The 26299-nt window shown below is 40.6% G+C and overlaps 1 protein-coding gene across 1 annotated transcript in view; it reads right to left on the bottom strand.

Annotated features, from left to right (window-relative positions):
• Window positions 1–26299, bottom strand: part of LOC124805730 (acetylcholinesterase-like) — a 92535-nt gene that overhangs the window by 30575 nt on the left and 35661 nt on the right. Inside the window, exons 4-6 of the mRNA XM_047266301.1 lie at window positions 13868–14053; window positions 7842–8047; window positions 1721–1886 (exon numbers count right to left, since the gene is read on the bottom strand). Coding sequence (XP_047122257.1) covers window positions 1721–1886; window positions 7842–8047; window positions 13868–14053 — 558 coding nt within the window. The remainder of the gene's footprint in view (window positions 1–1720; window positions 1887–7841; window positions 8048–13867; window positions 14054–26299) is intronic.

The following is a 26299-nucleotide window of genomic DNA, read 5'->3' on the forward strand; positions in this document are numbered from 1 at the left end:
TCATTGCCACGTTCTCAGCTTTATGAGTGAGTGTGTCAAGAACATGTTCCCTGTTATGAACAAAAATTGCGGGTTATTGATAGAGGTTCAGTTGTTGATCTTTTTTAGTTTGTAGAGTGTTGTTAAATTACTGTCTACGTAGTGTAGAACATGTTTTGTGTCGTTAATGTGACTAGTATCTAAATGTATTAACATGTTCTGTAAACCCAGTTCGGAAACGTCGTCTAGTCTGGCTATAATGGGTGCTTTGTCTCGTAAACATACGAGCTGCAAAATTTGTTTATTTTTTATTTTTGTTGTAGTGCAGTGAATTACATAATGTATTATGGTGGAAAAAACAACTCTTACGTAACAGTGTGTTAGTATATTAGCAATTCACAACAGAAAACATGGGCAGAACACAACGACAAAGCTGAAGCGGTGGCAGTGAACTCTTTTTAGAAGACGTTGTTTCTCAAGCATATTAGGCGAAACACACTAACTTTTACTGTTATAATTTTTGCCAGTGCCTAAATGGTAAAATAACTCCCAACACACCAAATCGAAAAATTATCAAATAAATATGCTGAAATATAGGTTGATAAGCTGTTTGTTTTTCATATTTTTCGTTAATGCAATAATGATATTCTTGAGCGAAAAGGCCGTGAAGAGTTAAATACACACGTATCTGTTATCTCTCCTTTTTCCCAATGTAAGCTGGTGACGAAAGCTCTGTGACTGACAAAGCACTGTTTTTCTACCTCCATACAAGCTCTGTACTTTTAATGTTGTTGTTTCATATTTGTGTGACACCTAAAACTGATGTTGTATATTTATGACGAACTTCAGGGTTATTTCTGCTGGAACATACTCCAACTAGTTTCATTTTTCTTTAAAATGTGTGATCCTACTGTTATATTACGTTAACAAATACTGGTTATACCATGATTGTAGCGCAGGAGAACTCTAGAACTCAGAACAGACAACCAGCTACAGCCAGCAAACAAAAATGTAATGCAATCCACTAATCCACCTGATGATGGCGGTGTAATTTAACTTTTACTGCCATAAATGGTAGTGGTTGACAAATCCACAGCCCATCATGGACGACACAACATTAACGTTGGTAGATGCTATTAGAAAACATACATTAACAACACACAAAACCCAAACTACAGGCCATGATGTATGCACAGATATAGAGGACATCTTTATCCACATGTGGATATTAAACGTCTAGCGACAACGACAATGATGATTATGATACGGTGCACTGGAACATAGCTTCGGAAACACACTATAAGATAGGCTTTGAATCTTAAATGTAGTCGCAGGCATCGGTGTCATGTATTATGTTAGGTTAAGCAATGAGGCGCATAGACCAGAAAACAGTTAAGTAACAGAGCCTAAAGATAATGCATTCCCAGGTACACATCTACATTGTGAGACGTGTTGTGTGTCAGCAGTTATAAATGACATATTAGTGTAGTAATTTATATAGTCGGCTTTGAGGTAACCAAAAAAATGGTTCAAATGGCTCTGAGCACTATGGGACTTAACATCTGCGGTCATCAGTTCCCTAGAACTTAGAACTAATTAAACCTAACTAACCTAAGGACATCACACACATCCATGCCCGAGGCAGGATTCGAACCTGCGACCGTAGCAGTCACGCGGTTCCAGACTGAAGCGCCTTTGAGGTAACAGTGCACTACCTTTGTATACAAGTTTGTGTACGTACATTCAACAATGACACTGCCATCTGCAGAAGTGACGCCTGTCATGACGGCGACCTGGTTGTAGCGGCCGTCCCTCAGGATGTCTCCTGGAGACTCGGTGACCACCGCGGTGTCCGACTGCGGCTCAATAACAGGCGAAAAGGCGATTCCCTTGCGGCCTCGCTTCTCCTGTGGGGAGGTAACAGCAGGTGCTGCTCAAGGCACACTCAGTGTTGGAAATGGCAAATGAGAATGTTTATACTAAAGCATGTGACAGTGGCACTTATAATTGCAGTGGTCAGTTACAAACAACTCCACACATTCAATAAAGTCACCACGTGACCGAACAATATTTTCCACACAATATAAAATTCCGATTTTCATTTACGTTTAAAGAGATAGCACAGTATAATTTTTTTCACGTTTAAATGTGAACACTTGTATTGAAAAGTTATTTCAGACAGACCATTGAAACAGTAAAAATGTGTTAAATATATTTTTATAATTTAGAAAAGATTACTAATGATTACCATTATTCTGATTATTTGTACGATTTTGAATAATCATTTAAAAACAGCTACGGTGTCAGTTACCGAAGTATGAATTACTCATAAATGTCATTTCTTGTGTAGGTCGTTTTATGATAAAATGACTCTCTGACCTCTTCCTTCTTTTCGGTGTGTTTTAAGTAGTTGTTATTGAGAAGAGTATGGTGTTGATTGCCAATGTCTTTTAAAGCAAACATTTTTATTGAAAACATCTGTCGGCCAATAAATTGTGTGTGTGATGATATATCCTTCAAAACAAAGTAATAAATAATGAAAATATTAATGAGAAAAAAACCTCGCAGCTGATAATTTTATAGTGATGTATAACAAAATTAGCGATCCTAGATCTTTGCTTTTCAGACAGGAGTCAACTTTCTAGATTTACTGCGACAGTGTAAAACATGGAGAAAACTACAAAGAAGAGACTAAGATAAGTAACAGACAATATAACGAGTTTTAAGCCTTATAATTTCACTCAAAAGTTATTCAAAATTGTTTTGTATGTTGTCAAGAACTATTTAAGCAGATCACACCAATGTTCACCACTGAGGTTAGGCGATCAGGTTCAAATATTGATTTTATCCTAATGCAAAATAGTGTTAGACGCTCAAAAGCCATTGCTGAATCGTAATAACTCTAACATTTTTAACCATTTGTGTAACTGCAGATTGTAAACTACATTAAGACAAAAAAGAATTAAAGACATTATTGCCAGTGGGCATTGACCTACATCAATTGGAGAAGTTAAACTTTTTGTGGATTGGTATCGGAACCAGGGTCCTGTGTAAAAGGCTAATGTGCTAGCTACAGAGCTATCCGGACACAATGATCACCATAACCACGCAGACTACCCTAGCACATCCCATCACCTCATATTGGACACAAATTCTCAATTTATGCCACACACTACTGATGTAATGCCTCTGCTCTATTAGCATCAATCCTTATGGCGTCTTGCTGACTTGTGTAAGAGTTCAAGCGTGACATGTATCTTCACTGAGGGGATCATTGCCCACCACCATGAATCAAGACACATTAGCTGCTACTGGGTATTGATTTATATCAATAGGGGAAGTTCAAAATTTTTGTCGTACCATGGTTCGAACCTGGGCTCCTGCTTACTAGGCAGATGTGCTGGCCACTGTACATAATTAGGGTGATGACGGCAAATGATTCCTTCAGTGCAGTTGTACACCAAGCTAGACATCTCATGGGAATCGGATAGTGCTGCAAGTATTGAGGCTAATGACCAGGAGCACTATATCACTAGTGTGCGGTATAAGTTGAGATTTTTGGGTCCGTGTAGTCGTGGTGACCACTGTGTCTGGATGGCGTAGTGGCCAGTGGATCTGTCTAGTAAGTGGGGACCGATGTTCGAATACCACTCCACCACAAATTGTAAACTTGTCTCATTGATATAAATCAGTGCCCACTGCAGCTAATGCCTTCAAGTTATTTGTGTCTTGTTCCATAGTGGATGCAGGATCAAACTGATGCCTTTTCTTTCAGACGTGTCCTGAAGAACAGACATCACATATGTAAAATATTAGTTAAACTCTGACTCATATGTTGTTGTTCTCAATCGGCGTAACTCATACGAAAACCGTTTATTGTAAAAACTAAGAACTGTCCATTTCGTTTTCCTGCAAAATCTTTGCAAATGAAACAAAATATGTTCAAAGGATGCAAGTTAATGTATTCGGAAAAAATATGTTTTCCTGGTCACTTACAAATAACTGACAGGCCAATCACTCTGTTTAAAAATCTGTTTAGTTATGACAGGAAAAGACGTGTTCTCTGGTTAGAATATAAAACATAACACGAAAAACATAGCAGCTCGTAACAGTCCCCTATCGTAAACATTTTACTTTCTGTTTTATGCTCTGGCTTCCCGCCAGTGTGAACAGTTGGTCATCAACTGTTTTGAAAGCTTCTAAAACACAATGAGAATTTAAGACTATTTTCGTACTTAATATTTCAGCAGTTGGCCCTGTGTCACTACACAGGTCCAGTGTACCTATTCTAAGACAAATTTGCTCCTGTCATTTATTTTTACAGATGATTCCTGACAGGATTAACACAGAGCATATATGCCCATTATCATTGAAATTTATTTCTCCCTCTTATGTCAACTACTTTATAGGTGTCTGAACTTAATGTACAGTTTCGGAGCTCTTGTTAGTACCAAACTGTCTGAAATTCGTTCTTCCTTATTTCACAAGCATATACCTCGACGGTTCGTAAAGGCACCAATTCTTACTTCACCAGAAGTCTACGTTTCTCTTAACTTTCCAAAGACCTGCCTTCTCGTTCAGGAATGTAAATGCGGTTATTCAGAGTATCGTGATAGGGAGTATATGGATTCCACGTAAAAGCAATGAAAGTTCTGAGCTCATAACAAATGTATTTGACTTTGTGGAAGATGGAGCTGTTATTGCAAGCGTTGAAATGGTTTAGAAAGCATTCTGGACTGTCCAGAAATTCAAATAAATTTGTTATGAGCTCAGTACTTTAGTTGTTTCCACGTGCAATCCACTTACTCCCTAGCACGATACTTTGAATAACCGCGTTTACAGCCATCAGTGTCTCACGATATTATGATTTTTTTGAAGTTCAGTGGTTTGGAACTGTTCATTCTTCTCTAGCGTCTCCTGATGCAGCTCAGACCTTGCTAGGTTGTGAGGAGGTGAGCAAGTCCCGACTCCACTCTACAAGAATAACTGACTGTTGGACTGTTGCACCAGCCGGCCTGAGTGTGGTTTTTAAGCGGGTTTGCAAGCTAGTTTAGGCTAATGCTGGGGCAGAAAAAATCTCCCTGTCGTGAAACACGATACGCAGTTATGTTAGGTTGACTGACGAAAGTGATGACAGAAAGGGTATCACGCCACAAAGTTTAATAACATAATTTTTTTAGGTCATGAAAGCAGAGGGTTAATGAGAGAAATGAGAACTCACTTCTCATCCATTTTTCGCTGTCTCAGCCAACTGGCGGTATATACTTGTCGGCTTAACATTTTTTTCTGCTGAATTACCTAAAAATTTCGTGTAGCTCAATGACCAGGTAAAAATCTTCGATATAACGGCACTCCATCGACTTGAGTATTGCTAATCCATCATGATTATGCAACTTGGGAAAGGGGATCTGGAAATCGTTTCATAAACAAGTAGATAGCTGAAATTTCCTTGCAGACCAGGGCTGAAATCCCTGACCTCTTATTTTGCTTACAGAGCTGTTATAACTGAGCAAGACACCCACGATTCTCGTCCCGTCCATACTGCCTCAATCCTAACAGTATTTATCTCCTGTGTTCCAAAAGTCAGGGAAGCATTCCTGCATACCCTGGGGGCGAGGGGGGGGGGGGGGGTCAAGCTATCCTAAAAAGACGTTATCGTAAAGTTGAAACTTACTGACAGTGCTCTGTTTTCAAGCTTACTGACATATCAAAAAAAAAAAAAACAGTTAAAAAATGTGTTATAAACTGAGTCGAAGACCTTGCCTTTCGAAAGCAATGCTCTTTAGGACTGAGCTGTATGGGCACAAGTGACGACTCGTCCTTTGCTATGAGAATGAGTTGGGGCGTGTCTGCGTAACTCATTTGGAAAGAGAATGTTCGGGATTTGAGTCTTAACCCGTCACATAGTTGTAATCTGCCAAAAAGTTTCAAAATAACACTCCTCTGCAGAAAAACACCTTTGTTTTCATTATTACTACCGTAATTGGCGTATCATACCCGTGGTTCTCTCCCCCTTCCTTCGCTATATACAAAACGAACTTTCCTCCATTGAACTTTTTCGATGTACTTCGTCATCCTATCTGATGCGGATCCCACTCAGTGCAGCCGTACTCCAGAAGAGGTTGGACAAGCTCAGTTTTGGCATTTTCTTCAGTTGACCTGTTGGATCCTAAAAGGGTTCTTCCAATAAATCGCAGTCCTTGGTTCGCTTTCTTCACAACATTATCTACGTGGTAATTCCAATTTGTTATTCGTAATTGGAATCCCTAAGTTCTTAGATGAATTTACAGCCTTTACATTTGTGTGATTTACCGTGTAGCTCAAATTTATCTGATTTCCTTCAATGTTCATACATATGACTTCATATTTTCCATTCTTTAGAGTAAATTACCACTTTTCGCATCATTCAGATACCATGTGTAAATCATTCTGCAATTGGTTTTGATCATCTGACGACTTTACAAGACCGTAAATGACGGTATTATCTGCAAATACTCTAATAGGGCTGGTGAGGTTTGTCTCTTAAATCCTTTACGTAGATCAGGAACGAGAAAGAGTCTATAACGGATCCTTGGGGAAACTCGGGTATTACTTCTCTTGTATTCTATGACTTTCTCTCACTTACTACGGGCTGTGACCTTGCTAACAGGAAACCATAACTCCAGAGGCATAACTCAAGTGATTCCATGTAACCAAATATTTTGATTAGAAATCACTTGTGAGGAGCTTTGTCAAAAGCCTTCTAAAAATCTAAAAGTATGTAATCAATGTAGGATTCCGTATTGATAGCCCTCGTTACTTCTTGCGAGTAAGGAGCTGATTGCGTTTCAGAAGAAACGGTAGTTTCTGAATCCGTGTTAGCTGTTTGTCAATAAATCGTTATCTTCGAGGTAATTTACAATGTTCGAACACAGACTTTGTTCCAAAATCCCATTGGAAATCTAGGTTAGTGATATGAGTCTGCAGTTCAGTGGATTACTCCAATTTTCTTTCTTGAGTACTGGTGTGACTTGCGCAACTTTCCAGTCTTAAGTACGTATCTTTCGTTGAGTGAGCGTTTTATATGTTTGCTAACTGTGGATCTATTGTATCAGCATTCTCTTAAAAGAACATGACTGATATACAAGCTCGACCGGAGGCCTTGCTTTTCTTGAATAATTTAAGCTCTTTCGCTACACCGACAATACATATTTCTTGGTTTCTCATCTTGGAAGTTGTTGTTGAGTCGAATTCTGAGATATTTATTTCGTCTTATTTGGTAATGGAATTTCTGAAAACTGTGTTTAGTAAGTATGCTTTAGTGACACTGTCATCAATAATAATACCATCTGCCTCCTCTTGGCGTAGTATTGGTTCTGCATTCGCTTTTCCACTTCACATCATATCGTCAACAACTTTAGAACGCTTGATAAGCGACTGAAGGGATTCTCACTCACAAAAATTTCGATGACTAGTCTATTTTTCAGGTCACTGAGCGCTCCTGGCCCACCCAGCCTGCTGTTAGCGCTTCTCTACTGACAATGCAAACCCCCCCCCCCCCCCCGGTCCCACCCCCCTTTCTTTTAAAGTGGTGGTTCCACCTGTAGTTACATCTAGTGGTCAATTCCGCGTTAAGTATGGCTGTCCAGATACTTTGATCATATAGTGTGTATTACTACATTGGAGAGTATCGCACGAAGCAAGTGTTCATCATATGAAAATATTCAGAAAAACTTCATCAGAAATTTTGTCGCTAGAGCTCAGATTCACCTGGCATCAACGATCAGGAGGACAGGCGATTCAGGTAATTCCCTGTGCAGAACGTCGAGTGATTGCTGCCACAAACTGTCTAGGACCAACAAAATTGGCACAGTTCGACTCACGAAGTCTGACAGGGCCTGGCTGTTGTCCCTGGTGAGGTCTGCGTGATCGGCGGCCCTCAGGAAGGCAGCGACGGCAGAGTCGTTGGCGCCCTGCGTCTGGAAGCCGAGCGCCGCCGCCAGGCGGTACGCCTTCTCTCTGGGGCTCTGCTCCACGCTCCAGTTGCCGTTTGCTACGCCACTCTCCATGATCACTCCATGGAACAGACCTGTAAAAATAGTCTCATTTCGTCAAAATAATCACACATGATTAAGGAGACTGAACTTTCGTATCTCGTCTATTTACTGTCAGGAGACACATTGAGGTGGCAAAAGTCATGGGATGTCTCCTAATATCGTGTCGGACCCCATTTTGATTAGCGTAGTGCAGCAGCTCGGCATGGCACCTGCGCAGCAAGTCGTTGGAAGCCTCCTGCAGAAATAATGAACAATGCTGCCTGTAAGTCGTCCATAACTGCGGAACTGTTGCCATTGCACGATTTTGTGTACAAAATGACCTCTAGATTATGTCCCACAAATGTTCGACTGGATTTGTGTTTGGCCACCTGGGTGGCTAAATCTCTCGCTCGAAGTGCCCAGAATACTCTTCAAGCCAATCGTTGCCCGTTGACACGGCGCATTGTCATCAAAAAATGTTTCAAATTTTTTTGTGAAGTTCATGAATGGCTTCAAATAGTCTCCAAGCAGCCGAAAATAACCATTTCGAGTCAATGATCGGTTCAGTTTGACCAGAGGACCCAGTCCATCCATGTACACACAGCCAACAACATTATGGAGCCACCACCGGATTGCAAAGTGCATTGTTGACAAATTCGGTCTTTGACTTCGTGCTGTCTGCACCACACACGAACCCTACCACCAGCTCTTAAAAACTGAAATCAGGACTAATGTGACGAGGGCACGGTTTTCCAGTCGTCTACGGTCCAGCAGCTACGGTCACGAGACCTGGTGAGGCGCTGCAGGCGATGACGTGCTGTTGGCGAAGGCACTCGCATCGGTCGCCTGCTGACAACTTTAAGTACAGTTTTTGTCCAAACTCGTAATAAATGTCATTTGATATACTTTTATTGTGTTGCCACATTTTTGTTCTAGTGCCACCTTGGGACGCAGGTGTATGCTGTGCAATCTGCCACCCGTTTTAATGAACTATAGCAGCAAACCGTTTATGGTACTTGGGATTATTGGACTGAATTAATAGTAAGTTACAACATCCGAACAATGTCAATGTGTGGGAAGAACGATTGTTGATGTCCGTGTTCAAAATGGCTCTGAGCACTATGGGACTCAACTGCTGTGGTCATCAGTCCCCTAGAACTTAGAACTACTTAAACCTAACTAACCTAAGGACATCACACACATCCATGCCCGAGGCAGGATTCGAACCTGCGACCGTAGCAGTCGCATGGTTCCGGACTGCGCGCCTAGAACCGCGAGACCACCGCGGCCGGCGATGTCCGTGTGAGCTAAAATATTTGTTACTTTACTTTTATGGCCTTGCTGCTAGATATACGTAGGAGGAAGTAATATATTGGCTGACTCTTCTAGAAAAGCGTGTTATGGATTTCTAACAGGTTACCACATCTTCTTGCACAAGAGATCTCTTGTAGTGTCTGCCACTGGAGTTACAAGAGGGTCTCTGCAATGCTGTCGTGTTGACTAAAGGAAGGTGCTGTTCTTCTTCAGATCTCCTCTTTGTCTTCCATCTATTCTTTCAGTTATTGGTCCGAGAATGTCGAGGAATATTCAAGCATCGGTCGAAAAATCGTTTTACAAGTTAGTGCTTTCAATGTTACCTTTACAGGTTGCCTATATTTGCCTACTATCCATAACGGATCCATAAATTCAAATCGATCCTACTTTTACTACTTTGAAATATGCATTCTGACTTGACTTCTTGTGATTTTAATATTTCCAAATCATGATCACATAAACTATTTATACGCTGATGTTACGTATGAGTAACTGTTTCCCTGTGTTATGTCTCGGCTGTAACACAGCAATACAGTAATTATCTTTTCTCTGGAAAAATAAACAAAAAGTTATCACTAAGGCCTTTGTAGGAAATAAACTCGTTTGTATCTCCAATTCTGCAGTGTTAAGTCTGGTAGAGCTTGAAGCGGGATCTATTTAGATGACCTACATAAAATATTAATACGGTTACTACAATGTCTGTATTTTACTGACACTGCATAGTTAGAAGCCGTTGTCTTCCAGGCATGAATGTATGTTTGAAGGACATTAGCATAGAGCTATACAGACGATGAAAAATACAGACACTATAATAATTATGTTTCACGCTAAGGCAAAATATTGTCTCTCCATGTGCGGTAATCACCTAATGTGCGAGTAGTATGGGACGCAGACACTTGGGCGTATGAATGTTTGGATTGTTTCCAGAGCCTTGTGCAGATAGCGGAAGCGGTTAAGACCATCGCTCGCGACAAGCGGGAAATCAGGGTTCGAGTCCTGGCCCGGCACAAATTTTAATGTGTCTCTAGTAAATAGTACGGCTGAAATATTATCATATTCACAGTTTTCAGATAAATTTCATATAAGATATTTTTCCTTGTAGGTACAACTACTCCTGCACCACAACCAAATCTTAGTTCATTGTAGTGTCCGACCTAAATACAGCCTTAACGAGGCACCGAGAGAGATGAGCCTGTGGCAGAACACTGGACTCGCAATCGGGAGGACAGCGGTTCAAAACAATGTTCGTCTACCAGACCTAGGTGTTCCGTGCTTTACCTGAATTCGAAGATAGTTCCCTTAAAAAGGACACAGCCGGTTGCCTTCCTTATCTCTCCCCAGTCTCAGAATGTCCTACGTCTCTAATGACCTTTTATATTTGAGTGACGCATTTAGTGTAAATGACTGTTCTTCCATCTCCACAGAATCCATTCACTAGAAATCAGCAACAAATGCGGCTGGAAAACATGTCTGTTTTTTCTCTGCGGAAGTAAATTCTAAGAGTAACATAATGTCACATTCAAATTACATTTTGACACTTTTCGTTAATATTTTGATGTAACAAGCTCATTGAGCACTGTGATCTGCATTCTCCATTTATTATAAGAATTATTCATTAAAATGGCAGACCTTTGGGCTCCGAATCCCCGAATTATTTGTAAGCGGACAGAGCCTCCACTTACCAACCTCATTTAGTTTTCCTGTCAAGCAGTGATTTCAAAACGGAATCATTGAAACTTTCATCTAGCAAAGACGTGACAGTGAGGCTCTCGTACCAGACTTCCGTTACTCACTTGGTATTGCACAGACTGGACTAAATATAACAATTTGACACCAATAGAAACTGAAGACATAACACTAACACTATCTATAAAGCGAAATACTACGTCCAGGTCAGACTTCATTGAATACTGTCGCCTAAAAAATTGTCCCATGTCTTTTACGAATCCTTGTCATTCTTTGCAATATCATCTTTTACTGAGATTACTACTTAGAGCAGTCTAAATTGTCCTAAAGTCTAACCCTAATAACCTATCAGCCTCACGTATATTTTTAGCTAAATCTTGAAACCATCCTTAACTAACAGCTCCACCTCCACATGGCAACACACCAAGTAAGACCCATGTGGTCTACGACGATAAACAACTTCAACTCAAAGAGCTTATTTCCTATCAATTAAATAAACGGAAATGCTCAATACTGTTTTTTTCCTTGATGTCGAAAAAGCCTCTGGCTGTGTATGAAATTCTGGTCTGGTCTTCAAACTACTGACCTATACACACGCCGCTCACCACATCCAGTTAATAGCATCACTCTCCTACATGTCTCACAAGCAGTCACACCCACGTCTGCATCTTTCACACTGCTGCTGGCATGCATCACTGAACCCCAATCCTTGCTCTCCGTTATGTTCTTAACACTACAAACATCTATTCCTTACCTATTTCTTTCAACAAGCGGACGGCATCAATTACTTTGCTACCTTTTAAATTCTCTAACTATTCGTTACCCCCTCTAATGCCACCTCAAACTCCTGACCAAAGGGCGTAACAAATGAAACCTATAAGTAAACCAGAGAAAAGCCAAGCCAACAACTTTTGCCTCATCAGTCGGCGATTACGTCGTTCTGATTCCAAACTTCCTATCTTCAGTCAAGTAATTCCTGTTACTAACGCTGTAAAGAGAACTACACCAATTAGAATGTAAAAATAAAATAAACCCCTGTTTTAAAATACGGAGCTATGTCTTAGTACAGCTCATCATGGTGAAACAGATAATTGTGAATAGCCGAGTCACGATACTCATAAATGAGGCATTATCTGGCAAAAAGCTAAACATTAGCTTGAAAAAATATACGTTTAACCCAAACAGTAAGTATAGAGTCATATTTCCCGAAATATGTTCTTCCATTATCTGTCCTCTAATTGAAAATGTGAAGTTTCAATGATGTGATCAAAACAAAGTTGAATGGAATAGTTCATGGCGACGCTCTGGACAACGTGAGCACTGTGGCTTTAGACTACAGCATTAAGGATGCACGGAAAATGATATAAGTAGGTAACCATAGAGTTTCAATTAGGAAATCAAAAAATGAGTTACGTTATTATCTCTTGTTTGTAGTTACAAGACGGCGTCATGTCAGACGCTGATCTCTGTGCAGATAGAACACTCAAAACAAAATGCAGCGGCCCATTTATAAAGCGGGGTATTGTAAAGTGATTCGGTTCGACAGCAGCAGAAACACTGCATCTGTGTCACACCAATCCACACGACTAAAGAAATCATGTAGACTGACCTGACACGACAAACTACTCTACAAGTAAGGTATAAAAATGTAGCACGTAGTTTAACTCTGCTAGTAATGAATTTCCCTTCAGCCGCCAACATATTGGGCTCTGATGCTTTTACGTTGTATTGTTTTAAGATGTAAGGCCACATAAATATAGAATCACCAATCAGTCTACATATGGATTAATAAAACTTTGAGCTGATTGTCAGTAGTTATTAAAAATAGCGTAAGGTTGGGTCGATTAGGTTGGGTCGATGCCATTTAAGTCGTTCCTAGATTTCATGAGCTCATACCCTCTGCGGTTTAAAGAAGTTGGGGGAAGCAAAACTCAACCTGATGCTAAGGTTACAGGTAATTCCTTTGATACGATTCAGTAATCGGATTTCAACCTTTATAATAGCAGACCTTCAACAATATGTTTTATAGTAACAATCAATGTCTAACACTCCTTCCATATGCCATTTGACAGATTGAAAGCCAATATGTGCGATGTAGTCTGTACAAACGTATTTTTTCGTGTTTCAAGTTGTATAGTTAAGGCATTTTCTGAGTAAAAATTTTCTGAATCCCAATAGCGAACAGATATATAAATGAAAAAAATACTGGCTTCCAAACTCTGATACAGGATTACATTTCATACCCCATAAAATAAATGTGCAAATATGATATTAAAAATAGGCTGTTATAAAAAAGGTCAAAAGTGTTCGTTTCTTAAAAAGATCTAAAAACGTCGCAAACTGTTCCTTACTCAAAAAGATCTACATTTAGGTACTCACTTGTAAATTTTTATACCAAGAAGTGTCTGGTATTGGTATTAGTCGTATTAGAGTACAGCACTAGCGTAGTTTGGTGGAATAAAATTGCTAACAGGACTGAAAAGCAAATAGCTTTCTCACCACAGGCAGTCAGAAAGAGGAAAAATATCCACAAATTGGAAAGGAGAAATTGCACACAACATTTGAAATAAAGAAATTTCACGTTTTTCTGTCTAGTGCAAGCTTACATTTAATAATTAATAAAAATTACTTATTATTGCACCCATGTTAAACCTCAAAAAAGCAGATCAAAAATTTTTTATTACCTCGTTTGTATGGCAGTTCTAAAAATACGGGTCATATTTAGTATTGACTTGAATAGCAAGTTCATTATGGTCCAACATGCAATATGCAAATACCCATGTGTTGCGCCATTTCCCAGTTGAACCAGAAATGATTTCGAAACATGGTTTGCGAATGATGACAAGGTGAAACTGATCCTGGATGAGACTCACCTCTAGCCGCCGGAGAGAAGAACAAGTGTGAAGTGGAGGAGCCGCCTGCGCTCTCCCCGAAGATGGTGACCTTGTCCGGGTCGCCGCCGAAGGCGGCGATGTTGCGCTGCACCCACTGCAGGGCGAACACCTGGTCCTTGAGGCCAGCGTTGCCAGGAATGTCATCGTTCTGAAGGCTCAGGAAACCTGGCACATGCCACAGCAAGTGTGTGGATGAGCATCATTTAGTGTGAGTATGGAATTGTCTTTTAAGTAAGTGAGACAAAATTTGCTAAATTCTCATGATATATGTGCAAACTATACCAGCGCTATCCTGACAGTAATATTAATTTTCATGTACCTTGGGAAGCAGTGGACGGAGTGAAACTGTCATAGTATCACTCGCAGTCGAGATGATAGGCATTTTATCGACGTGGCTGTAACGGATCATGCAGCCACGTCTCGATCCCCGAGTCCACAGATAGGGACGTTTGCAAGACAACAACCATCTGCACGAACAGTTCGACCACGTTTGCAGCAGCATGGACTATCAGCTCAAAGACCATGGCTGCGGTTACCCTTGACGCTGCATCACAGACAGGAGCGCCTGCAATGGTGTACTCAACGACGAACCTGGGTGCACGAATGGCAAAACCTCATTTTTTCGGATGAATCCAGGTTTCGTTTACAGCATCATGATGGTCGCATCCGTGTTTGGCGACATCGCAGTGAACACACATTGGAAGCGTGTATTTGTCATCGCCATACTGGCGTATCACCCGGCGTGATGGTATGGGGTGCCATTGGTTACACGTCTCGGTCACCTCTTTTTCGCATTGACGGCACTTTGAACAGTGTACGTGTCATTTCAGATGTGTTACGACCAGTGGCTCTACCCTTCATTCGATCCTGCGAAACCCTACATTTCAGCAGGATAATGCACGACTGCGTGTTGCAGGTCCTATACGGGCCTTTTTGGATACATAAATTGTTCGACTGCTGCCCTGGCCAGCACATTCTCCAGACCTCTCACCAATTCAAAGCGTATGGTCAATGGTAACCGAGCAACGGGCTCGTCACAATACGCCAGTCACTACTCTTGATGAACTGTGGTATCGTGTTGAAGCTGCATGGACAGATGTACCTGTAGACGCCATACAAGTTCTGTTTGACTCAATGCCCAGACGTATCAAGGCCGTTATTACGGCCAGATGTGGTGGTTCTGGGTACTGATTTCTCCTGCTCTATGCACCCAAATTGCGTCAAAATATAACCACATGTCAGCTCTAGTATAATATATTTGTCCAATGAATACCCGTTTATCATCTGCAATTCTTCTTGGTGTGCAGTTTTAATGGGCAGTAGTGTATATTTTGGTGAGAATCTTAGAGCTGCTGACATTCATTATGAAACTTGTGCTGCCAACGGACTAGATGTGATGAATGAGTGTTAAATTATCAGTGGTGCGTTAGTACTGTCATTTGTTTTAGAAGGGAAAGACAAAAGTTCATGATGTTGACTGAAGTTACCGTTCGTGTTAGTGAGCAACGAACTTGTACAGAAAACTGACAGAAATATTCGAGGAACTGTGGCCTCATGATATCTCGACTGTCGGACATCTTTTTGCAGATTTATTTGACGAATTTTCACGAGGTCGTGGCCAAGCAGTTAGGTTTCCTCACCTTCTGTACTTGTTGCATTTCAGTATTCTCAAGTAACATCATTTTATGCAGAAAGGACTTTTAAATTCGTTAAGAGATACGATAAATGCTTAATTGTGAATGAGATTAAGTCTATAGCTAATGAGACTGTGTGGCTTCAAGATTTCTTAATAAGTTTGCATTTGTGTTCAGTCTATGCGAGAATTTGCATGGGTGAAGTAATTATATTAACTGTGGCAGTGATCACAGCTCTTGCTTTTATTGTGGCAAAACAGGACATACCAACAAGATTACCATTAATTATATCTGGGCCGTGACAATCCATCAATTATTTATGATCGACAATGGGACAGCGCATAAATTGTAAAAGCAAAGTATTCCAAGTGGAATGGACCGATTTTATGAGGATTTAATAGGCATCGTTTGGCTCCAAAATTTATTTGGAGTTGTACGCATGCAATAAGCTTCTATATTCTGAATCATTCATCTCAAAGTTATCGCTGAATCGGCGTATGAAACTGGAGAAATGCCTTGGTTTACCCCTTTTTATGAATATAGCCAGAGAGTGGCTAACTGCAATTCGAAGAGTCGTGGAATTCACTTGTTTAACCACTTTGGTTTTATTTCAGTCAAAACTGTTGATATACAGACCACAGCTATGTTGAAGATGTCATCCCATCCTTCACTAAAAACTCTGTTTATAGAACAAGAAAAACAATCAATGTGGTCGTTCATCGACTCCCATAAATAAAGAAAAGGGAGCTGCAGACAGGAAAGGTGGTACCTTCGCTTGGAGCCTGTTATTAATAAATGCTGTATTCACTATAAATCGACATCATTACCTATGAAAGTCGTTTCTGATTTAGGGTACCATAGTCTCTACACCACGTGCTTCTAAGTTTTTCACATAAGGTATAATGTATCAAATGAGGGTTTCTTGAGGTACCTGCAGTGAGTAGGAGCCCATACTTGGAAACTCCATCCAATCAAGCTAAAGAGCGCAGAAAAAGTGAAGACCAACGCAAACTGCATGCCACTCGAGCATTAATTACAGCCGTGTTCATCGAAGAAGCAATGACGGAAATAAAGGAAAGGTTCAAGGGTGGAATTAATATTGAAGGTGAAAAGATATCAGTGATAAGATATGCTGATAATATTTCTACGGTCAGTGAACGTAAAGAACACTTACAAAATGGAATGAACACTCTAATGACAACAGAATATGGATTAGGATAAATTTAAGAAAGACGAAAGTAATGAAAACTAGCAGAAACGAGAACAGCGACAAACTTAACGTTAGAGTTGCTGATCAAGAAGCAGATGCTACCTAGGTGGCAAAATAATCAACGACGGGTGAAGCAAGGATGATACAGAAAGCTGACTAGCACAGGCAAAAGTCATGGCCTGGAGACGTCTACTAGTGTCAAAGATAGGCCTTAATTTGAGGAATATATTTCTGAGAACTTGCGTCTGGTGCAAGGCAGTGAAACATGGGCTGTGTGAAAACAGGAAATGAAGAGAATCGAAGCATTTGAGATGTTGTGCTACAGAATAATGTTGAAAATATGGTGGACTGATAAGGTAAGGTGTGAGAAAGTTCTCTACAGAATCGGTGAGGAAAGGAATATATGGAAAACACTGACAAGAAGAAAGGACTGCAGGGTAGGACACCTGTTAAGACATTAGGAAATAGCCTCCATTATACCACAGGCAGCTGCATCGGGTAAAAACTGTAGAAGAAGACAGGGACAATTTATTGCATACGCTTCATGGCAGCTCAGTAATGCTGGACGAGATTATTCCACTATGGAGAAGGGAATGCTAGCAGTGATTTTTGGAACTGGGTACTTTTGTCGTTACTCTATGGCAGGCATCCAAGTTATTGAAGACGGAGGTTGCAAGTGGTACTCTGAGAGGAAGAGTTTGGCACAGGAGAGTAATTCGTGGCGAACTGCATCAAACAAGTCAGATGACACAGAAAAGAAAAAAAAAGTGCAATCCTGCCTTGCATGAATTCGACGAATGCTTCATAGGTTTCCATAGATACGTGGCACAAGCTGCCTATGGACAGTTCATGAAGTCAGCATAAATTAAGGCGAGGCTCTGTGGGCATGGGGCTGGAAATGGAAATGCCGTGTGGCTAGGGCCTCCAGTCGGATAGACGGTTCGCCTGGTGTAAGTCGTTCGAGTCGACGCCACTTCGGCGATCTGCTTGTCGATGGGGATGAAATGATGATGATAAGGACAACCCAACATCCAGTACCTGAGCGGAGAAAATCTCCGACCCGGCTGGGAGTCGAACCCGGGCCGTTAGAAATTACATTCCGTCGCGCTGACCACTCAGCTACCAGGGGCGGACGGCATTGGGCGGACACTCGATAATTTCACAGATGCATTCCATCGGATTCAGATTAGAGGGATATGGTCGCCATGACATCAACGTCAGGTTACCATCATGCGCTTTAAAACTCAGTAGCACTGCTCTAGCCTTGTGAAATACAGTTATGCTGATGGGAGGTGTCATCGATGCCAGGGAAGACTTCAAACACGCGAGGGTCTTGAAGGTCTGCAGTGATATTCTCGTATGGTATAGCTCCCACGGTGCCTTCATTTGCTACTAAGGGTCATATTGAAACACAGTTGAATGTCTTCCGTGATATAACACTGCTCGCACCACCCTGCGTCCTTGATGAGAGGCATTTTCCGAGCTACTGTTTGCCTGGATGACGGCATAATGGGACACGACCATCGGCCTGGTGTGATAACGTAAATCATCGTCCGATCGGGCAACACGTTTTCAGTGATTCACTGTCCTGTCTTAGTGATTTCGTATCTAATGCAATAATAACTGACGATGTCATTGGGTCAGCGTGGGAACACGTAGGTGTCGTCTACAGCGGAGACTCTTGTCCCACAATGTAAGCTGAACGGTGTGCTCCGAAACATTGTGCTTGCACCAGCTTCTGCCACAATCGCCACCTGTCTTTCTTACAGGCTGGGCAAGTTTCCGACCAGCAGTTTCTGTGATGGGCCATGGATTCCAACACCTTGCCATAATCTCGTGGTTTCAACGTATTTTGACCACACCTCGTCGCCACGCTTACGATACTAGCACACGAGCAGCGGACCAGCTTAGCTGTTACTGGGATGCCACACGTGACTGGCAATAACAATATGCCGTTTGCCAAAGTCACTTATGGCAGAGGATTTCCCCATTTGTGGTCCGTATCGCCGCTATAATTTCCTCATCACCCTCTGCTCCGCTTATACGGTGTGTAATGCATACGAGGCAGATATTTTTATATTTTTTAATTTAATTTTATCCATTGCCGTCATAGTTTCTTCCTTAACTGTATTAATTTCGTAAAATAAAGAACTTACTTCAGTCACAATCGTGACTTTATTTCAATGCACTGTGCGTTACGAGTCCTAGGAGCTCGGCTTCAGATGCGCTGGAAGTCTACATCCTTTTCTTTCAGGTTTGGTGTTAATTCTGATCATGGTACGATTCCATTAGTATATTACAAAGTGGCTCATTGTGCAAATAAGTTTAGCAAACTAATACAAATAGAGAAATATCGTACTGTTTCCAGTGGTGGATGCAGGGTTTTGTAGGACAGTATGACTAAACACGTTCAAATACACGTATATGCTTTTCATTCTGCAGCACATACTGTAAACACAAGGCAAAACAAATGAAAGAGTTTCTAATGGAAAGATACTGCATTTCTATAAATACACAGATATTATATCATAGAAGAAAGACACCTATTACATTACTAGTTGTACAGGATATCATTTACCAAACAAATATCTGTGTATGTGTCAATTGTGGGTTGTTGTTGTTGTTGGTGGTGTTGTAGTCTTCAGTCCAGAGATTGGTTTGATGCAGCTCTCCATGCTACTCCATCCTGTGCAAGCTTCTTCATCTCCAAGTACTTACTGCAACCTACATCCTTCTGAATCTGCTTAGTGTATTCATCTCTTGGTCTCCCTCTACGATTTTTACCCTCCACGCTGCCCTCCAATAGTAAATTGGTGATCACTTGATGCCTCAGAACATGTCCTACCAACCGATCCCTTCTTCTAGTCAAGGTGTGCCACAAATTTCTCTTCTCTCTAATTCTATTCAATACCTCCTTTTTACTTATGTGATCTACCCATCTAATCTTCAGCATTCTTCTATAGCACCACAATTCGAAAGCTTCTATTCTCTTCTTGTACAAACTATTTATCACCCACATTTCACTTCCATACATGGTCACACTCCATACAAATACTTTCAGAGACGCCTTCCTGACACTTAAATATATGTTAACAAATTTCTCTTCTTCAGAAATGCTTTCCTTGCCATTGCCAATCCACATTTTATATCCTCTCTACTTACGTTATCAAATGATTGTACCATTAAATTCACTAATGCTTTTAGACTTAAACACTTTGACAAATCCACAATAACCAATCACATGTACCTAAACAGAGACTAAATGACACCCACAACTGCCTAATTGAACTCCATATAGAAAACCATGGTAAAAAATTGGTTTATTACAATAGTTGGAAATAATGTTTCACAAAGAAAAGTCTTCAGAAAACATGCTGAATGAACAAACAGAGTTTAGCAACCATAGTTTTCTCAGTGATCTTAAAAGTTTTATTTCTTCCTGAGAAAACAAATATTTAATTGCGCAACTATTGGACAACTTAATCCACATTTGAAATATTCACAAATATCTATTTTGAAAATGGTACCCTGTATAGCTAATACTTTAATAGCTTTCCACCTTGTTTGAAGTAATAATACCCATGTATTTGTGGAAATGTAGCATCTTTACATTTGAAACTGTTTCACTTGGTTTGAGTTGAATGGGAAGTGTGTATATGTACATAAACATGTGTGTTCATACTGTGATTCAAAACCATGTATACAGCACTGGAAACAGTAATTTATTTTTCGATCCGTATTACTTTGTAAAGTTACATTCACAAAGTGCCACTTTATTATATAATATATAATATCAGAACTATATTATACACGAAAAACACCCAATCTAAATTGTCAAAGCATCTGAAGATTAGTCCTCAGGGCTCGAAATGTATTGGGCATTGAAATAAAGTCTCGGCTCTGCCTAAAGGCGGTAGTTCATTACTTTTGTATATGGTACTGTAGTATGTTCACATATGTTTGTAGTGGTTGCTTTCCTCTGCATCTAATAGTCTTCCTGTAAACACGTCACATAATTTACTACCTAATGTTTTCTAGATGGCCGTAACTGCACCACTACGTGTACTATGTCTTTGAATACAGACTTACCCTTCTGTGTCCACGCATCCACACTTAACCACCTGACCTGCTACCCAAAGGAAAATAACCAATAATGGTCTCCTCTTACCACCTGGAGATACAAACCAAACTAAAAAATTATGAATTCTAATAGCTGTAATTATTATTCTTCAAATGACATAAAGACTGATATACTGTTGTTTATACACAGTACACAGCTACAGGTAGTACAGGAAAGCAGCACAGTGATAGATAAATGTAACTAATAACATCTTTTCTTATCTAGTGAGGTAGCACAGAGGTTAGCACACTGGACTCGCATTCAGGAGGACGATGATTAAACCTGTGTATGTTCATTCTGATTTAGATTTTTCGTGACTTCCTAAATCGCTTCAGAGAAATACCAGGATGGTTGTTTAGAAAGGACAGCCGATTTCCTTCCCCATCCTTCTATAATCCGAGCTTGTGCCCCGTCTCTAATGACCTCGTTGTTGTGGGGTGTTAAACACCAATTTCCTCCTCCCTCCTAAGAATTTTTCTGTTAACGAAGGCCTTTCTGATCATGATGCACAGCTAGTTACAACAGATGACACAGCTTCTTATAGTAATACAAAACTGTCCTCCAAAGTAGTGCATTCAGGTAACGATTTAATAATCGCCAATTTTAGGGAGAGATTGCAAAAGACTGGGATGAGATGTACAGGGAACCTGATGCTAATTTAAATTTCTTCAATTCGTAAGAACTTTGTGAGTGTATTTGAAAGCAGTTTCCTAAGAAATCAGTGAAACATGATTGTAAGAAGCCATCTAGTAAGCTGTAGTTTCTTAAAGTGAAGAAGAACGTCTTTTAAACAAAAAAGGAAAATTTATCCTTTAGTTTGAAGACATAATGTTCCAGAAATAGTCAAACATTAAAAAGCCACTGCCCAGTATTTAGTAAAATTATTAAAAAGTCCAGTAGAATGTGCATTATGCCTGAGATTAGCACCTCTGGCAATCAAATTAAAATAAACTGGAATATTGTTAAAAGGGAAACAGAGTGACTGAGAGCACAAGAAGACTGTACTTCTATCATACTCATTGAGCAGTTTGTCAACAAAAAGTGAGAAGTGAAAAATGTCTTCAGTTATTGTATGTATTGCAGAAAAAAAGAGATCCAGCTGCTCATTAGAGCATGCAAGGTTGTATATTGAAGAAATTGAAATTCAACCCACGTGTCCTGCTGAAATTTAGAAAATAATGTATTCAGTCTACAGTAAAAGATCACCTGGGATTGAGGGCATTTTCAACAGAGAGCTAGAGGCTAGTTCGTAACAGATAAGTAGAATTCTCAGCCGCAAATATAGTAGTGCACTAATAGAGGAAATTTTTCTTGATAGACTGAAATATGCTATTCTAACAACTGCCACGAAATCTCATTTCTGACAGCTTTCTCCATAATTCTTGAAAAAGTGTTGTATTCATGAGTAAGTTACATATTTGTAAAAATTATGTATTAACAAAATGTTAATTTGGTTTTCAGAAAGGCTTTTCAACAGAAAATGCTATATATTCTTTCACTGATCAGATATTAAATGCTCTGAATAACTGGACATCACTTACTGATCTTTTTGTGACCTCTCAATGGCTGTTGATTGTGTGATTCATGAAATTCTTCTAGATAAACTTCAGTGTTGTGGTATGAGTTGGACAGTTCTTCAAAAGTTTTAACTGGCAGAATGCAGAAGGTTGAAATTAACAGTGAAGATAATCTGCAAAAATCAGCATGGTCTTTTAACTGTGCAGGTATCAAGAATGGTGTCCCCCGAGGATCAATCTTGAGTCCATTATTGTTCTTAATATACATTAATGACTTTATTTATTTACAAAGGGCGTTCAGAAAGTTTTGCATAGTCGTTTGTAATTTTCTTATTTTCAGCAGGAGGAAAATAAAATTTTTTCTGAACATACTTGGCACATTAGCTATAAGTCGGAGTATAAAAATGTTTTCTTTTAATTACAGGTAAGCCATGATAAGGGTCACCGTGGTCTAGGGGTTGCGTTTTTGATTCATAATCAAAACGTCTTCAGTCCCAGGTTCGATCCCAGCCACTGCCTAAATTTTGATAAATAATCAGCATTGGCGACCGAAGACTTCTGGCATAAGAAGTCAGCCTCATTCTGCCAACGGCCTTATCTAAGAGGGTGCAGGAGCGGATAGAGGTTCAGGGCACTCTCTTGTCCTAGGGGTGGGAAATTGCCCCTAAGGGCGGAAGAATCAGCAATGATCAACGACATGAGGATGCAGAAGGCAATAGAAACCACTGCATTAAAGACACGTAACGTGTATCCACAAGACATGTTCCCTGTAATTAAAGAAGTGTCATGATGATCTCCCCATTGGCAAAAGATTCCGGAATAGCCCCCCCTTCGGATCTCCGGGAGGGGACTGCCAAGGGGGAAGTTACCCTGAGAAAAAGATTGAATAATCAACGAAAGGATAACGTTCTACGAGTCGGGGCGTGGAATGTCAGAAGCTTGAACGTGGTAGGGAAACTAGAAAATCTGAAAAGGGAAATGCAAAGGCTCAATCTAGATATAGTAGGGGTCAGTGAAGTGAAGTGGAAGGTAGACAAGGATTTCTGGTCAGATGAGTATCGGGTAATATCAACAGCAGCAGAAAATGGTATAACAGGTGTAGGATTCGTTATGAATAGGAAGGTAGGGCAGAGGGTGTGTTACTGTGAACAGTTCAGTGACCGGGTTGTTCTAATCAAAATCGACAGCAGACCAACACCAACAACGATAGTTCAGGTATACATACCGACGTCGCAAGCTGAAGATGAACAGATAGAGAAAGTGTATGAGGATATTGAAAGGGCAATGCAGTATGTAAAGGGGGACGAAAATCTAATAGTCATGGGCGACTGGAATGCAGTTGTAGGGGAAGGAGTAGAAGAAAAGGTTATAGAAGAATATGGGCTTGGGACAAGGAATGAAAGAGAAGAAAGACTAATTGAGTTCTGTAACACGTTTCAGCTAGTAATAGCGAATACCCTGTTCAAGAATCACAAGAGGAGGAGGTATACTTGGAAAAGGCCGATAAATACGGGAAGATTTCAATTAGATTACATCATGGTCAGACAGAGATTCCGAAATCAGATACTGGATTGTAAGGCGTTCCCAAGAGCAGATATAGACTCAGATCAAAATATAATAGTTGTAATGTCTCTTGCAGCGGTCCCTCCGCGATAACTCAGTATATATCTCGAAATATCTCTTCTTATCTTACCGATTATCAATGCAAAGTAATTTCAAGCCCAATTATTCCTTGGAGCGTCCATTTACTCCATGGAATAGCTTCTCTGCTGTCTATGTTTTCTCTTACGAAAAGAATAGGGGACTTCTTGCCGATTAGTCGTGAAAGAAGGATGTATATGTATGTATTGTTGAGCTAGACGCCATCTTGATGAGATTCTGTATGAGAAGGAATTTAATACATGAACTAAACTAAAGTAAGTGTGTTCGCGTATTATTTAACTGATTATTATTGACAGTGTCTGCTTACTACGCTGTGTTGCACGGGATCAGTGGGGAACGTCTGATTTACACTGGACGAACCTGCCGTTTTGTATGCTCAAGATATCCAGTTACTTCAAATAAATAGGCTAACACGGTCTTACCAGCAGATCTCCGGTCTTCCCCATGTGATCACCGAAAGTTAATACAAGGTGAAAGGATATCAGTGATACGATTCGCTGATGACATTGCTATCCTGAGTGAAAGTGAAGAAGAATTAAATGATCTGCTGAACGGAATGAACAGTCTAATGAGTACACAGTATGGTTTGAGAGTAAATCGGAGAAAGACGAAGGTAATGAGAAGTAGTAGAAATGAGAACAGCGAGAAACTTAACTTCAGGATTGATGGTCATGAAGTCAATGAAGTTAAGGAATTCTGCTACCTAGGCAGTAAAATAACCAATGACGGACGGAGCAAGGAGGACATCAAAAGCAGACTCGCTATGGCAAAAAAGGCATTTCTGGCCAAGAGAAGTCTACTAATATCAAATACCGGCCTTAATTTGAGGAAGAAATTTCTGAGGATGTACGTCTGGAGTACAGCATTGTATGGTAGTGAAACATGGACTGTGGGAAAACCGGAACAGAAGAGAATCGAAGCATTTGAGATGTGGTGCTATAGACGAATGTTGAAAATTAGGTGGACTGATAAGGTAAGGAATGAGGAGGTTCTACGCAGAATCGGAGAGGAAAGGAACATGTGGAAAACACAGATAAGTAGAAGGGACAGGATGATAGGACATCTGCTAAGACATGAGGGAATGACTTCCATGGTACTAGAGGGAGCTGTAGAGGGCAAAAACTGTAGAGGAAGACAGAGATTGGAATACGTCAAGCAAATAATAAAGGACGTACGTTGCAAGTGCTACTCTGAGATGAAGGGGTTAGCACAGGAAAGTAATTCGAGGCGGGCCGCATCAAACCAGTCAGTAGACTGATGACCAAAAAAAAAAAAAAAAAAAAAAAAAAAGCCATGTTGGACCGTGAAGGAGATGTCAGGTTGAACAACAGTCGGTGATGGAGTTCTTCTTCAAGACCGGCGATGACTCTGCCACATTCACAGGAAGTTGCTCCCTGTTTATGAGGAGGACACAGTGGATCGGAGCAGTATCCAGCGGTGGTTGCAGAGGTTTAAAGAAGGTGATTTCTCTCTACTGGACCATCCACGATGCAGCAGACCATCGACGGCAGTGAGTGTTGTCGTTGTTGTTATTGTGGGGGAGGAGACCAGACAGCGAGGTCATCGGTCTCATCGGATTAGGGAAGGTCAGGGAAGGAAGTCGGCAGTGCCCTTTGAAAGAAACCATCCTGACATTTGCTTGGAGCGATTTAGGGAAATCATGGAATACCTAAATCAGGATGGCCGGACGCGGGATTGAACCGTTGTCCTCCCGAATGCGATTCCAGTTTGCTAACCACTGCGCCACCTCACTTGGTAGTGAGTGATGTGAGTAATGGGACCATTGACCAAATTATCCAAAGTGACATTTATGTGAGGACACGACAGCTTGCTGAAATGACTCATTTGTCATTGGGTAGTATGGTATCAGAGGCATTTCAGCAAGATGTCGTGTCGTCACACATGTCTTATTTTGGATGATTTGATGAGTGGTCTTCTTATTTACATCACTCACTGTTGTGGATGGTCTACCACATCGTGAATTGTCCAGTAGAGAAAAATCGCCTTCCTTAAATTTCTGAAACCACCGCTGGATACTGCTGCGATTCACTGTGTCCATCCCATAAACAGGGAGCAACTTCCTGTGAATCGATGTGGCAGAGTCATCGTGTCTTGAAGAGGACCTCCAGCACTACTGTTGTCGCAACCTGACATCCACGTCACGGTCCATTATGGGCCACTCGTAAATGAAAGAAAATACTTTTATACACCAACTTATAGCAAAATGTTCCAACTATGTTCACAAAAAATTTCATTCTCCCACCGCAA

This window comes from Schistocerca piceifrons, chromosome 7 (assembly GCF_021461385.2).
Source record: "Schistocerca piceifrons isolate TAMUIC-IGC-003096 chromosome 7, iqSchPice1.1, whole genome shotgun sequence".
Taxonomy (NCBI): Eukaryota; Metazoa; Arthropoda; class Insecta; order Orthoptera; family Acrididae; genus Schistocerca; species Schistocerca piceifrons.